This window comes from Cygnus atratus, chromosome 4 (genome assembly GCF_013377495.2).
Source record: "Cygnus atratus isolate AKBS03 ecotype Queensland, Australia chromosome 4, CAtr_DNAZoo_HiC_assembly, whole genome shotgun sequence".
Classification (NCBI taxonomy): domain Eukaryota; kingdom Metazoa; phylum Chordata; class Aves; order Anseriformes; family Anatidae; genus Cygnus; species Cygnus atratus.
Window position 1 is genome coordinate 21,271,761 of NC_066365.1, and position 14,842 is coordinate 21,286,602.

Consider the following 14,842-nt stretch of genomic DNA (forward strand, 5'->3'; position numbering starts at 1 on the left):
TGCATTTCCTGACTTGTTAACTTTACATGCTCCGAGATGAAAGATAAAGAGCAGCCCTATCACTCCCAGAGAAATAAAGAATAAAAGCATTATCTGAGAGTTACGCAGCCATTTTCACTAATGCTAAAACCAACAACACATATCCTCAAGCAAATGACAGACTGGTTAAAAAACCCACAGACACAATCACTATGTATTTTAACACTGTCTGATGCTATCACAGCCATATTAGCGCTGTAATACTGGAATGCTACTTTACACTGGATAAACAAATGAAGGTGTCAGAAGTTCAGACACGGCTAGTCTCTCATTGCAAGTTCAGTACTTGCATCACAGGTTTTATTTTGAATAAATATTCAATTAAATAAAAGCAGTTCCCAACCTGTCATTGAAACCAGAATAAGATACCAGACAGTTTCACAGGGAATATGCACATTCTTGGACAGACAAGCAGACACGAACAAATTATGAATTACGTGGAGTGAGGATAAAGAACAAACAGCAAACGATGCTACAGGCTGAAACAAGGCAGGAAAAGATACTGGGAAACACAGGTGGGGAAAAAAAGTAATTGTTCTATCTCACTACACAGTTATTGCAAGTTGTACACTTCAGTGTGTCATCAAATGGTCCTCCACTGATTTTCCAGAACAGGCAGGTGACTTTCATGTTAAGGTTATTATTTCCTAAGGTATGGTGAGGCAATCACTCAACAGCTCAATGCCACCAAAAAGTGAAGGCCTCACTCCATCCTCCACTGCTAGCAAACAAGGGAGAAGCAATGGAAAATAGAAAGGGAATGAGAAGGTGAATCTTTCAGGGACAGTTTGCCATTAAATTGATTCTTTGCAAGCAGCACCCTGAAGAAAGGATTTATCAGGTCATTGCTCCAGTTGTACCTTAAACCTGCAATGTGAAAATCTGCACTTAAAAGAGAATTAAAAACCATCCCTTTCAAAATGTAATGACTAACGCTTCAATTTAACATCATAATTCTTCAAAGGACAGGTGAATCATCCTCCTATTTTTGTCCCAACTTTGTGGACACCACCACTACTACAGCTCCTGGGGCAGGGGGCAGACGTGTCAGAAGTTGTTCCTGACCCACAGTCACCAGCGTCCCACAGAATTGTACCTGCCTAGCACCTCTGACACAGAACACCTCAGAAAGTAAGTTATTTTACTTATCGTCACAACACAGCTTATGTCTGTGCAAAAAGAACTGATCCAAACGTATTTTTAAATCTCTGATGGTATACCCCCATCATGCTATTCTCTCTTCCACTTCCTCCCCATTTTTGACGCTACCCTTAACTTCTACCAGCACAGTATCCCATATGCCCTGTTCCTCTGCATTTCCAACTTGAAGTGGCCTGAAGTCTCCTACCAAGCACCCCTGAGCCACAGCAGTATCCAGGAAGGAGATGGGATGACAGCCCTCCTGCTCAAGTAGCTTCAACCTCTGCATCTTCCCTTCTCACAGCTTCTGATGTTCACAGGACAAGAGAAAGCAAGTTCCAGTGAAAAAGAAAGAAACAAAGTGCCCTTCTTTTCTAAGGGAAAAAGGCATGCAACTTTTAACCACCAACAACTAATAAAGTTCTAATTCAGACAGACAAATCTCACACAAGTTACAGAAGTCCATGGTAGAAATTGTAGTGTCTTCAACTCCCTAAAAGATGAAAGCAGCAATGGAAACCGCATTACCTCCTTATGTCAGCACTATGAAAATTCTTTCACAATTTCTAAGTAGAAAAGCTCTCTGGTTTCTGCATATCCTGTGTTTCTCAAGCACCTGTTGTTTATGTAGTTATGCCTAAAATTCATTTTAGACAAGCTATTAAAAAAGAATATATAAAGTCAGTGATGCTGAGTAGTGGAGCATGGACCACTTATTATGCAGAAACCAGGAGACGAGAAGCCCTGCATTCCTGATGAGAAACCCAATCATCATCCAACTGCTGAAGATTTGAGCGTGCTGAGATTCCTACCTCCTATTCTGTTTCTCCTTGGTGCTCTACTCTGTTGGTTCCACCTAGGACTGTAACAAACATGAGGTCCACTTAAAATGTGCCAAATGATGGAAAAAAAATAAAGTTTTCCTTTCTAAGTTTCTGTCTCCACTCCAAGGCCTTCTTAATTGCCTGTCAGAAAACAAACACACAACAACAACAACAAAAAAAACACCTTACTGTATTTCAGCATCCTAGAAACTTGCAAGAGTTTCAAGGGAACTTCAAAGAGAATATAAATTCCTCTAGCCCTTTCACAACTTTTCCTCTGCCTCACTTTCTCCAGTCCATAGCTGTCTTTTCCTAAATTTATCAAGTAGCAGTGGGACACAATTGATATTTCTGGCTATTTCCCTTTCTACAATAAATCTCTTTCAGAGGAACTGATAAGATCAGTGAGTTCTCAGTTTGCTGTAGCTTGGAGGAGTCAGAAGAAATAACACCCATATATTTAGCCAGTGAAAATGTTACTACAACTCCCATGTTCTTGCCATTACATCTTCTCCTCCTCACACATCTCAGAGTGCTCTCTCACTTGGGCCACCAGTCTTCAGAACAAACCAATACGATACCCTAAGTGTTCGGAGAGAGAAATCACTGTTGAACAGCACAAAACAAAACAAACTACAGAGCAATTCAAATAACTTTCACAGCACTCCCTGAAATACACAGGTCAAGTCACTCTTGCCCTTGCAAGTGTGAGCTTCTCTAATGTCAATGGGTTTACTCAGATAAATGAAGTGGGCAAAACTGAAAACTGAGCCACAAGCCTGAAGCTGATGCGAGATTTTCTTCACAGCTGTACACAAAGTTATCTTTATTGTCAACAAACCTGCACCACATAAGCAGTAACAGTTACACGTACTAACAGAACGTCTAGAAAAGTAAGTGAAACAAGTACTGGTACATTTAGGAAACAAACAAACAAACCCCACAAAATTTTCCAAGAAGCCTAGGAATATGGTATTTTCAACTGTCAGGTTATTTCTAGACATGAATATTTTATACCAGTAACAAAGGCTCCTAGTTGTGCCCAAACACACCTGACGACCCACAGACATATGGCTGTCGTCTCACAGTGCTAGTCTCCACTATTTGCATCTTCTAAATCAAAGAGGATAAAAAATTATTTTAAAACTTCAAGTGTCACTTTTCTATGTAAAAATATCCAGGGAATGCTGTACAATAAAAGCAGAAGAAAAACGGTCCATAAAAACATACATATTCCACACTTGCTTTACCAGTGAAAGATGTTAGGAGCCTGTGTACTGTAATATTCCACAAGTAGATTATGAAAACTTTATGAAAAACTCCATCAGAAAAAAAAAAGTTGAAAACAAGGTCTGCAAGTATCATCGTACAAAGTAATGTGTTTCTCGTCTTCCTGTAGAGTCCATAGTCTTCATTTTGATGATCTCAGGTAAGTTTCAGAAATAGCACAAATCCAGATTTTACTGCAATAACAAACTTGGAAGATCACTTTTCAGTTTTTCTGACAGGAAGCCCTCATTTTGTCCTACATGGTTTCAGAACATACATTCTCTAAATACCTGGAAAATACAATGGAATCTAGAACAAAGTCATCACGAGACTTTCAAACAATTCTTAGACACTTTTCCAAACCAGGTCACCAATACAAACAGATTGTAAATACAGATATTGTAAATACAAGCAATGTAAACTGCAGATAAAATGGGCTTGTCAGGCTCCTGTGCAGGCAATTCAGCTTCACGGTTGAGCCATATGTACTAAATTATGGATTTGCTGGAGCACCTAGCAGAAAATCTCTGTTTGTTTTGCATAACTGACAAGGGTTAACAATTATTTCCAAACACCACACTTTCTGAAAAAGGTCTTTTACTTCCTTAGTTGTCATTACAGGCTATCAGGTCTCAGGACTTGATTTCCCTCTCGCCTGTACTCAACATATTAATGAAACAATATTTATCCTATACCTCTAAGATGGCAAACAGACAACTGTTACTCAGTCAGCTGCCCAGTCTATTAATGAGTGAAGACTCGGATGTTACCACCAAATATTACCAATAAATACCCTTGAAATCTTCAAGGCTACAGAATGTGTAAAAAGTAAATAAATTAATATACTTATGAGGCAGTATTATAACGAGTAGACTCAAATTTTCACTTTTTGCTTTACCTCAATTACACCATCTTAAAATCTGCTTTGCAAACACAAAAGTCTAAAACTAAACTTTAAATATGCTATTTCTAGAAACAGTAAAAACAGGACTTATTGTTTGCAGTGAAAAAATAAACTCAATGACCCCAAAAGGCCTATTTATTACAGGTGTAATAAAAACCACTGTCCTGTATACTTTACCAGCTCACTAATATTTACAAGGTATTTAAATTCCTTTGTACTTCAAAACATGCTAAGCATTACGTTTGCCATTACTGGAATTTGCTGTTATACCAAGTACGACAGAGCAGCAGGCCTGACACAGCATAGGATGCTTGTCAAAGCCTCCCTTTGCAGCTCACGGGCCACAAACTTTGTCACAACGGCCTTTTCTCATTCCACCAGAGACATACAACGCCGGGCCTTCATTTATAATTCAGCACAGCTTGTCCCATAAATTTATAATGCCTTTTAGAAGGTTTTGATAACTGGAATGTATTGTTGTATTTTATATGTAGTTGCATATATAGGTTATGTATTAGAGGGAACACATGTAATTTCGTCATATAGGCAAAGTTTTGGTTTTTAAGAACTTTTCAGGACCGCTTTGGCCACAGTGCACGTTTTACCCCAGGTATCCGGGGCGCCCACCCTCGTGCTGTTAAAAGGCAGCCCCTTGTGGAGCCTGAAGCCCCCCCAGAAAGGCAGGAGCCAGCCCCAGCCGAAAGCCCTGCCCCAGTGACTCATGTGCTCGCAGCATGCGAGCTGCTCGCCCGCCTCACGCCGCGTTTTAGGGCAGGTTTTGCCGATTTTAGCGCTGAGAGCTGCGGAAGGCAGCCAACGAGCAGCCCGGGGGGCTGAGAGGAGCGAGCCTTGCCGAGGCCTAGCGGACACACGAGGCCTCGGGCAGCCCGGGCTCCCTCCCCGGGAGCAGCGGAGACCTCCTCGGGCGGGACAGGACCGGGACCAGGACCGGGGACAAGGCCAGGACCGGGACAGGACCGGGACACCGGAGGGGGCAGCGCCCGGGGGGCGGCCCCACAGCCGCCGCGCTGGGGGCGGCGGGGGAAGGAAGGATGGCGACCGGGCAGCGCCTGGGGCTGGGGAGGGAGCCGCAAAGTTTTGTACCTGTTGGGAAGCCCGGCTGCTTTCAGCGCCCGGGGCCACCTTTTGTCCCCAGGCCCCCGCCACCGAGGCATCCAGGCAGAGTTTCCCCAAACTCCAGCGACCCCGCTTGCCTCCGGAAAGAGTTGTGTTGCGTCCCGTCCCCCCCCCCCCCCCCCCGGTCCATAAAAGCCTGACAACATCAAGTCACCGAGGGGCTCGCACACAGTGTGCCGATGGGGAGGAGGAGAAAGGCACAGGGGCTTTCTCCCAGCCCGTGCCACCGGCCTCGCACCCACCTGTCCCTGGGGTCGATCCAGCTGGTCTGCTTGGTGTTGTGGTCGATGTAGAAGACTTTGCCGTCGTAATCCCTCGCCTCCTCCCAGCCATCGGGTAAGGGGAGCTGCCCATTCCCCGCTTTCCTAGGCATGGTCGGCCGGCGGGGGTAGCTGCTCCATAGGGACGGAAAGAAAGAAGGGAAGCGGGAAAAGCCCCCGCCCGGGCCGGGGAGGCCGGGGGACACGCTGGAGGGAGCCCGGCAAAGCCTCGTCGGCCGCCGGCTCTCAGTCCACCATGTCGGGGCGGGCGGCAGCCCGGGTCAGGCTTCCCGGCGGAGCCCAGCTGCCGTCTGGGCGCGGGTGCGGGGAGCCCGGCTGAGCCCCGGGCGGCCGCGGCCGCCGCTCATTAGCATGAGATTAGCATCCATCTCATCTGCATGCACATTCCTCCCGTCGCATTCCTCGCGGTTAACCCTGACGGCGCTGCCCGCCGATACCGCGCCGGGCCCCGAGCGGGGCGGGACGAGGACCGGGGCGGGGGGGCAGGAAAATGCCCAGCGTGGGGAAGGGGACGGGGAAGGCGGCGAGGGAGGCCCCGCGGCTCCCCAGCGGGCTGGCTTCCCGCACCGCTCCGTCACCCCGAGCCCTCTGTCCCCCAGGTGCCCAAAACCCCGGGGCGGGGGGAGGGCTGCCGTGTAGCGAGGGCAGCGCTGCGCCCCGGCCTGAGGTGCGCCCGGCGCCGTGGCCCTTTGTCTGAGGGCCGGGGGCCGGCCCCGAATCTGGGGCTGGCCCCAGGGGCTGTCCCGGCCCCGGAGGGCACGTCTGAGGGCAGCCTCGCCCGTACCTCGCTGCCCCGGGTCGTGGCCGCCCCGACGGAGCTCCCTTCGCCTTCCAGTCGGGGCTGGTGAGAGGTATTGCTCCTCACAAGCCGCGGCCCTGGAAAGCATTCAGGTGGACTCGCTCTGAGCCATGCCAAGGCTCAAGGGTTGTGGAGAGGACCTTGACGTTTAAAATACCTAAGGTTTTCTTTTTCATTTCAATTTTCAACTTTTCTCCTTTAACCCTGGAAGTACCTAAACTTTTCCTTCTTTCTTTTTAAACAGAAACACCAGCAGAGAATACGTATATACTGTGTGCACAGAACCATCCCGGCCTGAAAAGCAGCCGCCTACGTTGCATTAAGTATAGAAAGCAGGTGTGAGTTACTCTACGTTTATCTCATGTTTGCCACAGGAGAAGAGTATGTGAGGCTAGTTACCATGGCTCGGCTGATAGAAGGTAACTTAATGAGCTCTATTCATTTTCATGTGTATCTGATTTCCGAGATTTGGTACCAGAAGTGGAGCACCGGTGGTAGAGTATGGCTGTAGTTTAGCATCTGGGACTCCTAGGTAACCCAAGTTTTATTCTGTTTTCCAGAATATGTTGTCTCTTTCCACTTAGCAGTTATTAGATTAAACATATTTTTCCTGGGAGAGGGGGGTCTGGAATCCAGATCTACCTTCTCCTTTCCTTCTTTCTTAAATCTGCTTGCCTACTCTATTATAGTTACGTTTAGCACTCAGCTTTATGAATTATTCTTCCCATACAAATTACACTTATTAAGAACTGGACTTGTCCACTGCCTAACAGGGTTTTGGATTCCACTTCAGAGGCCAGATACCTAACCACTAGGCATTACAGTAACTAATTTGCAAGCATCTAAGTCCCATTGTTGGTTCTGCTCCTAAATAGAAAAAAATACCATTAAGATATGATTTTAATTTAGCTAATTACCAATCTGGTAAAGACCTATGTAATTTTAGTCATTCGAATTATTTTATTCTGTAATACTAATCTGCTTTTCTATCTCTGCAAATGGCTTCTATGTCTCCCAAAAAACACCTGTTTGTTAAGCTCCAGACTATCTTAAAGTTTTTATTTTTACTTCTGCTGAATTAAGGTAATGTGCAATGAAAGTACATACTTGACATAAGGCCCTGGTGGTTAACAGTGGAGAAAAACTGAGCTGTCCTAACCGCTGGATCTCCGTCATAGTTCAGCTACAGAACGCAACAGGATTATTGCCTATTAAAGTGACAGACTCATTCATTTTCATTGAGAGTATTAAGTTTCAGTCAGCTGATTGATTCATAAAGTCCAGTCTTTTTTTCTATCAGTATAAAGAAGCACTTTTACTATCCTTTGACATTTGTGTCTCTTTCAATTGTCTAATTTTATAAACTTTCTTTTAGGTGACATTCTGCAGTGAGAAAGTACATGTAGCAATTATGGGACAGGATAAGCTGGATTTCCTTTTCCATTTCAAAGTTTAGTTTGCTTTGTCAATGAGGTTTCTTGTTATGTAAGCTGAAAAAAGCTACAGAGGATATTTTCTCTGAACCTAGCTGCCAGTTACTTATCTTTGGCACTAAAAAGAAGCTTTTATAATGGTACAGCCTTTTTCATTCTGAAAAAGGAGGCCTGTTATACAGCAACATTCCTATATTCCTACCCTCTAAACAATCCACACAAAAAAGCACATGCAGTTAGAAAACTTCTAGTATCAAGCCAAAACTGAAATGTCACTTCTCTCAAAGTTAATTATGACATCTGAGGTAGTAACTAATCCCTATTCTATGTCACCACCACAGCAGTCCAAACCACGTCTGTTTTTTTATTGGTTAGATGAGATCCACATGGATGTTGAGCTGATTTCTAACTATCCTTTGAAGTAAAACCTCTCATCAGAAAACATCAACACTTTCATTTGTACAAACAGATAGAAATGGCACTTCTTAATTTTTTGGGGAATAAATGTATTAAGACCACTGCATACTTGTCTAATTTCTATGTATATGCTTGTGTGTGCATATACAGATGTGCTTACACTTAAATGCAAACTGTTACATGGTGAGTGTTAGGCTTTCCCTGTCCCCCCTCCACTTTCTGTTGTTTGAGTCCTTCATTGTAGTTAAGAGTCCACAGTCCAGAATACCAATTTAGAACTACTTAGGAATGACAATAGTTCAAGTCATACTGACAAAAAGTATAGGTAATATTTGTGTAAATAAATAACAGACCTTTATTGTTACCAATAAGAACATTTAGCTTTTTAAAGGACTACTTTTGTTGTAGGTAACAGATACAAACTATCATCCTGTTTCCCACTGTTTTGCAATTTGAACTGGTGGAAAATAGTTTCTTCCACTATCCTTTGATATTCTTTCATATGTCTAACATAGGAAGGTAGAAGGAAGTTCATAATGATCCTTTTTAGCCTGAAATATGCTATAAATTTTAACTGAAAGTGGTTTTGCAAGTATACCTCCTACATCTCAACTGATAACCTTCCTAGCATGTTGTGCTGACATTGTCAGCTGACAGCATACCACAGATTGTTTGGCTTAATTGCATAAGACAGAATAGTTCAGAAGATGTAAGCATGCTTTATTCAAAACAGAAGGGTGCATATGAAGGAGTTGTCTGAAAGCATGGAGTAATGTAGCTTTGGCATGACTTAAATATTTATTTGTAAATATGATTAATAACAAGATAGCTCCTTTTCATTGAGCCTAATTGTTCCTCTGTTTTGCTTTGTGCATGCATGTTTAACACGTCTGAAGAAGTTCACATTAGAAGTAGTACATAGTTAAAGGACTGAGTTAAAGGGAATTAGAATCATAACTATTTTGTGTGCTTTCTACTTTACTCTTATAGGCTAGGAGAAAAAAATGAAAATTTGGAACACAAGAATGGAGGTTGCTGAACCCAGAAACAGGTAAATGATTGTGCTCCTGCTATGTAGCAAGAAGCATTCCCTACTCCAGTCTGTACTAGCGTAGTTAATCTCCTGCTGTTCCCTGCTTGCTTCTTGATTCATGGTAAAGCTGTTTCTGGAACTAACTGTGATTATAAAAAAAGGCATGTTTGTGCCCCGTCCCTCTATAACAAAAGGCTCCCTTAACTTGATGATTCTCCAAAGTGATGTCCTTGAAGAAATTTACAGCTGTTACAGCCCTAACTCATACTATCCATAAATGGCTCTGAATCAAGAGCCACAGCTGTCTCCCTGATAAATCTACATAGTTCAGTCTCCACTGCTTTCAAACAGAATTTGAATACAGGATGAATTATGAAATATGCTGACAGAATTAATCTCTGAAAACATCTGACAAAAATGTTTGAATATATATGTATTAGTTGTGTTGCTATTTTTTTAGACACTTAAACACTATACAAACCAATCTGGACAGCCAATCTGACTTCCCTGACATATAGGTATTGTAGAACTGTAAAAAAAAAAAAAAAAGTCAATATTTTCAGCATTATAAATACTGGCTTATTTATTTATAAGCACAGTGATTTTTATCTAAGATAGCAACATCTTCCAAAACAAAACAAAAACTACCCCCCAAAAAAAAAAACAACCAACCAAAAAAAAGAAAGAAAACAAACAAACAAGCAAAAATAACTAAGACTCCTTTGTGCCAGGAGATTTTTAAGAATGTTTTTAAAAGACCTGTAAAGCAAAACAATGTACATGGGGGATGGAGGAAAGGCGGAGGAGTGCTTTTACTATTGTCAGCTTCTTATGCATGGATACAGCTGAGAGTAAAAGATCTTTGAATAATAGTGTTTCTAGTTGAATTTATGATGAAACTCTGCAGAAGCAATGGAGCCAGTGAACAGCTTTGATAATGCTCATGCTCATTCAGCTTTTCTCTTTACTCCAAAGCTTGCTCTTTCCCCTGATATTCAATTGGACCACTTGCTGCTAAAATAGGATGTCCTACAAAGACTTCCCAGAGTATTACTGAAAAAGCCCATACAGGGCTCTTCTTCAAATGAATATCTGTATATATGTTCATCATATATATTTATATATATAAGCTTTTTCAAAATTTTGGCCTTATTTTTGCTTTCAGGTGTACATAGAAGAAAATCACAAGAAATTACACGTTTTGAGTCCTTGAAGGCATAGTTTTCTAATCCCATACATCTGAAAATAAGTGCACAGAAGAATTTTAACTGATTGTTAGTCAGATTAAAAGTTTAGGGTAGGTAGAGTAGAAATTATGTGGTAATAGTATTGCCTGAAGCTTAACTAGGGAAATGTGAGTAATGTTTTCATGATAAAAATCTTAACTCAGCCCTCTTTAAACCACTCATTAAAACTAACTCAGCATTCAGTTCTGTTAACTCTGATCCATACTGCTGAAATATCAGCAATATTGCTGTGGACAACAGAAAAAGAAGACGGATAATTTTTGTTGTTCCAAAACCCCTAAGCTTGATGAGGTCCAAATTAACCTCTGAGGTTAATCAGAGAGGTTAATGAGAGTTTCTTGACGCAATCTTGGTACATATTCTTGATGTTATATCTTCCATAGTCTCAGTGTATTTTTTTTTTAAATGATCTCTCTCATGCATACAAATTTAACTTTCCTACATTTCATTGTATCTGTGGAATTGCAGTGTCTTTCACTGCTGTCTAATGGCTTTGGAGAATCACAAAGGCATGCCCAGTCAGCCAAGGAGGTTCTCAAGAGCTTGGCCTTCTCTTTTGGCCATGTAGGGCAGAAATAGACCAGCAGTAGAGGGACTCAATGAAGAATGAAAAAGTTTCCCAACATCAGCTCCTTTGGTGAACAGCAACTAATTTCTTCAAGTAGTTAAGATACTCCAACAAGATTTACAGAGCTAATGCTTTTAACAGTCCCTTTCTACTGGTACAAGGAGTAAGAGCTCCCGCCACGGCGAGAAGAGTCTGCTGTGTTGTATCTAAAGGAGGCAATGGATGAAATACAAAAAGGAATGTTTTATCAATAACATTCTCAAGTATTACTCTCTTCTGTATCATCCATGTACTTTCAGAAACACAGTGCAGTGATGAAGTGGACTGGATTAATTGCTTGAGTATTTAAGATTTGCATTACAAAAAAGTGATCTGACTGATTAAGAGAGTTAAAGAACCTGTTTTCATAACAAATGAAAAGTATTTTTCAAAACACAAAACGAGTACAAACCCAGCAAACTTCTATATGAAAAAAATGCTTCTTTTCTCTTCCACCTACTTCCCACCTCTTTTTTCCCTTCAAAAAGTGCAGTTTCTTTGCATGAATGCAAGGTATTTTGACTTCTGTCCTGGCAAACACCAAACAAACCCCAATTCTGATTGCTAACAGAGGCTAAAAACTATGTTGCAAAAATAAAATCTGTTCAAATCTGTAGCAAGAATGAGACTGATGCATCAACACCAAGATTTAGCACTTCTGGACTGCTAGAGGTGTTGCTGAGTTGTGCTAATCATCCCATGGCAATTTTCATTCCAGTCTGGTATCTAAAACCCAGAATCCCAATAAAAAGTTTTCAAGATCACAGCATGGTATTACTACCTTCACTTTGTGGTGGACATACCAAAAGAGATGTGTTAAGTGACTTGATGGAGTAAAAAATACCTAAATGAAATAGGATAGGAATGAGAACATGTGATGCTTTCAGCTCCTGAGCTGAATCTGTCGAACTGTACTGTGTCATTTTTATTAATTCAATATGTGCTCTCGAAAACACTTAGGATAAGCTTTCTTATCACAAGGAAAAGATTAGAATTCATACAAAAATTCCTTTTATTTTGAATCTAATTCCCAGGTAAAATATGGTGTATAAAAGCTATAAAGTCCATATGGTGAAACGTATGTTATGAAATACCCATGTCCACATATAAGACACATTACACTATTCCTACAGCTCTCTCCTTTGAATTTTTTTGGTGGAACAACATTACAAAAGCATGAATTGCTATACTTGTATGTTCATAAATGAAATGCAGTAATAAAGAAACAACTTCCAACAGTGTAAAAGATTACAATAGATAATAATTCAAGGAAAATAGTTCAAAGCTAGGCAAAGTCTGCAAAATTTAAGTATTAAAACATAATCCTTGGACTGAAATATCAGAGCTGTTGCTGATAATCAGCTGTTTTGTAAAGGTGTGAATGTAAAACCTAAGGATATACAGTTGATGCTTACAGCTGAGGAATCACAGGATGGTTGAGGTTGGAAGGCACCTCTGGAGGTCATCTGGCCCAACCACCCTGCTCAAGTAGGAGCACCTAGAGCACATTGCCCAGGTGGCTTTGGAAGATCTCCAAGGATGGAGACTCCACAACTTGTGTGGGCAACCTGTGCCAGAGCTTGGTGATGCTCACAGTGAAAAGGTGTTTCCTGATGTTCAGAGGGGAACTACTGTGTTTGAGTTTGTACACATGGCCTCTTGTCCTGTCACTGGGCACCTCTGAAAAGTTCCTTGCTCTGTCCTCTTCACACCCTCCCTTCAGGTATTTGTAGACATTGATAAGATCCTCCCAGATCCTTCTCTAGGCTGAACAGTCCCAGATCTGTCAGCCTTTCCTCGTAGGAGAGATGCTTTAGTCTCTTTGTTATATTCATGGCCCTTTATTGGACTCTCTCCTGTATGCCCGGGTCTGTCTTGTACCGGGGAGCCCAGAACTGGGGACAACACTCCAGGTGTGGCCTCACCAGTGCTGACTGGAGGAGAAGAATCACCTCCCTCGACCTGCTGACAACACTCATCCTACCACAGCCCAGGATGCTGCAAGGACACCTGCTGGTTCATGGCCAGCTTTTTGTCCACCAGGACCTCCAGGTCTCTTTCTGCGGGGCTGTGTTCCAGCTGGTTGGCCTGGAACATGTAATTATGCATGAGATTATTTCTCCCCATGTGCAGGACTTTGCACTTGCCTTTGCTCAACTTCATGAGGTTCCTGTTAGCCCTACTTTAAAGAACACAGAAGAGTGGCGCATAATTCAAACATACCAAAACAAATAAAGTGCTATGCTGCAAATATGCTTCTTGAATTCTAGAGCAGAAGTGTCCCAGCAAGTGAGCCCCTGGATGTTTAGACTCAGTGCTGATTTCCTTTTTGGTCTAGCTAGGCAATTAGAACAAGAGTTACAGGGAAAGAGCTGTACTCAGGTTATATGTAACCACTAGCTATAGGTTTCAAGATGCTGTTAAGAGAAGACAAAGTTCTGACCAATAAAAATGTATATTTTTAAAGTTTAGGTTGTTCTCATAGGTCATGAACAGATTAATGCAAGCTTTTGTTTGTTTTGGTAAGAGGAGGAAAAGAAATATGCTGGGGCAGGGGAGAAGAAAGTAAGGTGTTGCTTATTAAAAGAGATTTCCTTGAGTCAAAGCAATCCCTAAAGGAAATCATGTTTCAAAAAAAAAAAAATCTCAAAAAGAACATAGAAAATTCTCAGAAGCACATATGTGCAGATTTTGTGTGTCCATAACACCACATCAAATATTAACATTTTTCTGCATATATCTCTGAGACATCTTTTTCAGTGTCTCACTGTCAATGAAGAAAAGGTACAAACAGAGAAAACTTGATGGCTTCAGAACACTGCTGTAATGAACCTCTAGTGCTACTCCTGCCCTTCATCCTAAAAGCCATGAAAGAAAAAGTAGTCTACAGTGCCTTTTAATGCAGCAGAGGCATCTTGGAAGTCAGTTTGTTTAATCTCCCTTCTCAATATTCCACATCTGTGGAATACACGTCTCTAGCCATCTCATTTTAATAACATATTCTAATCCATTAAACTCGCTCTGGTAAGCTTGCAGTGAACCATGACGTTTCCAAATCAAAGTAAAATCAAAGGCCTTAAACCAGACTGCAGAGCTAAAATTCTCTTTCATATCCCTTTCACTTTATTTACAGAAGACTCATATGTTCAAATATACCAAATCATCCTGACAGAATAATTATGATGTCTTGTCATGTCATATTTTTGGAAACAATGTCGAATAATGAACTGAAGAACCTGCAGAAAACTAAGAAATAGCAAAAAGAACAACAACAAAACAAACAAAAAAGCAAAAAACAAATAAAGCCAAACATTGATGTGTGTAAGACAGCCCATAATTAGTCTGTCAAAACTTCCTATTGCCTCTTCAGCTTTATGGGACAGTTGATACTTTTGTAGCACCGTTGGGAAATCCTTTTTCAGTCAGTCCAATGACTTAAAATCCTTAGCATGACCCCCCATGCCAAAAGCCATCTAGCTGGGTACAGGGCAAATGCTGTCAATGCCAGGATATGCCAGGGTTTCATCACCTCTGCAAAACCTTTCTTTTCCAGACTAGCATTGGGATCTAATCTACGTTGGTTGTTACATGGGATTTGTGGGATAGGAGATTGTCTCAAAGTGTAGCTAGGCTTATCAATATTTTAAGTGTGAATCTGTTTGAGCAACTTGTTCTGGGACAAATCGCAAAAGTATGTTTTCTCAAAAGGAGA

At 41.7% G+C, this 14,842-nt stretch overlaps 1 protein-coding gene and 1 long non-coding RNA gene across 2 annotated transcripts in view; one reads left to right on the plus strand and one right to left on the minus strand.

Moving 5' to 3' along the window:
- Positions 1-6,258, minus strand: part of WWC2 (WW and C2 domain containing 2) — a 100,481-nt gene extending 94,223 nt beyond the window's left edge. The window contains exon 1 of the mRNA XM_035557827.2: positions 5,556-6,258. Within this exon, the coding sequence (XP_035413720.1) occupies positions 5,556-5,686 (131 nt within the window). The 5' untranslated portion in view covers positions 5,687-6,258. The remainder of the gene's footprint in view (positions 1-5,555) is intronic.
- LOC126913300 (uncharacterized) lies at positions 5,437-14,388 on the plus strand. The gene is made up of 4 exons (XR_007708249.1): positions 5,437-5,649; positions 6,638-6,812; positions 9,234-9,294; positions 10,442-14,388. It is a non-coding gene; the product is annotated as an uncharacterized LOC126913300 (long non-coding RNA).
- The last annotated feature ends 454 nt before the right edge of the window (positions 14,389-14,842 follow it).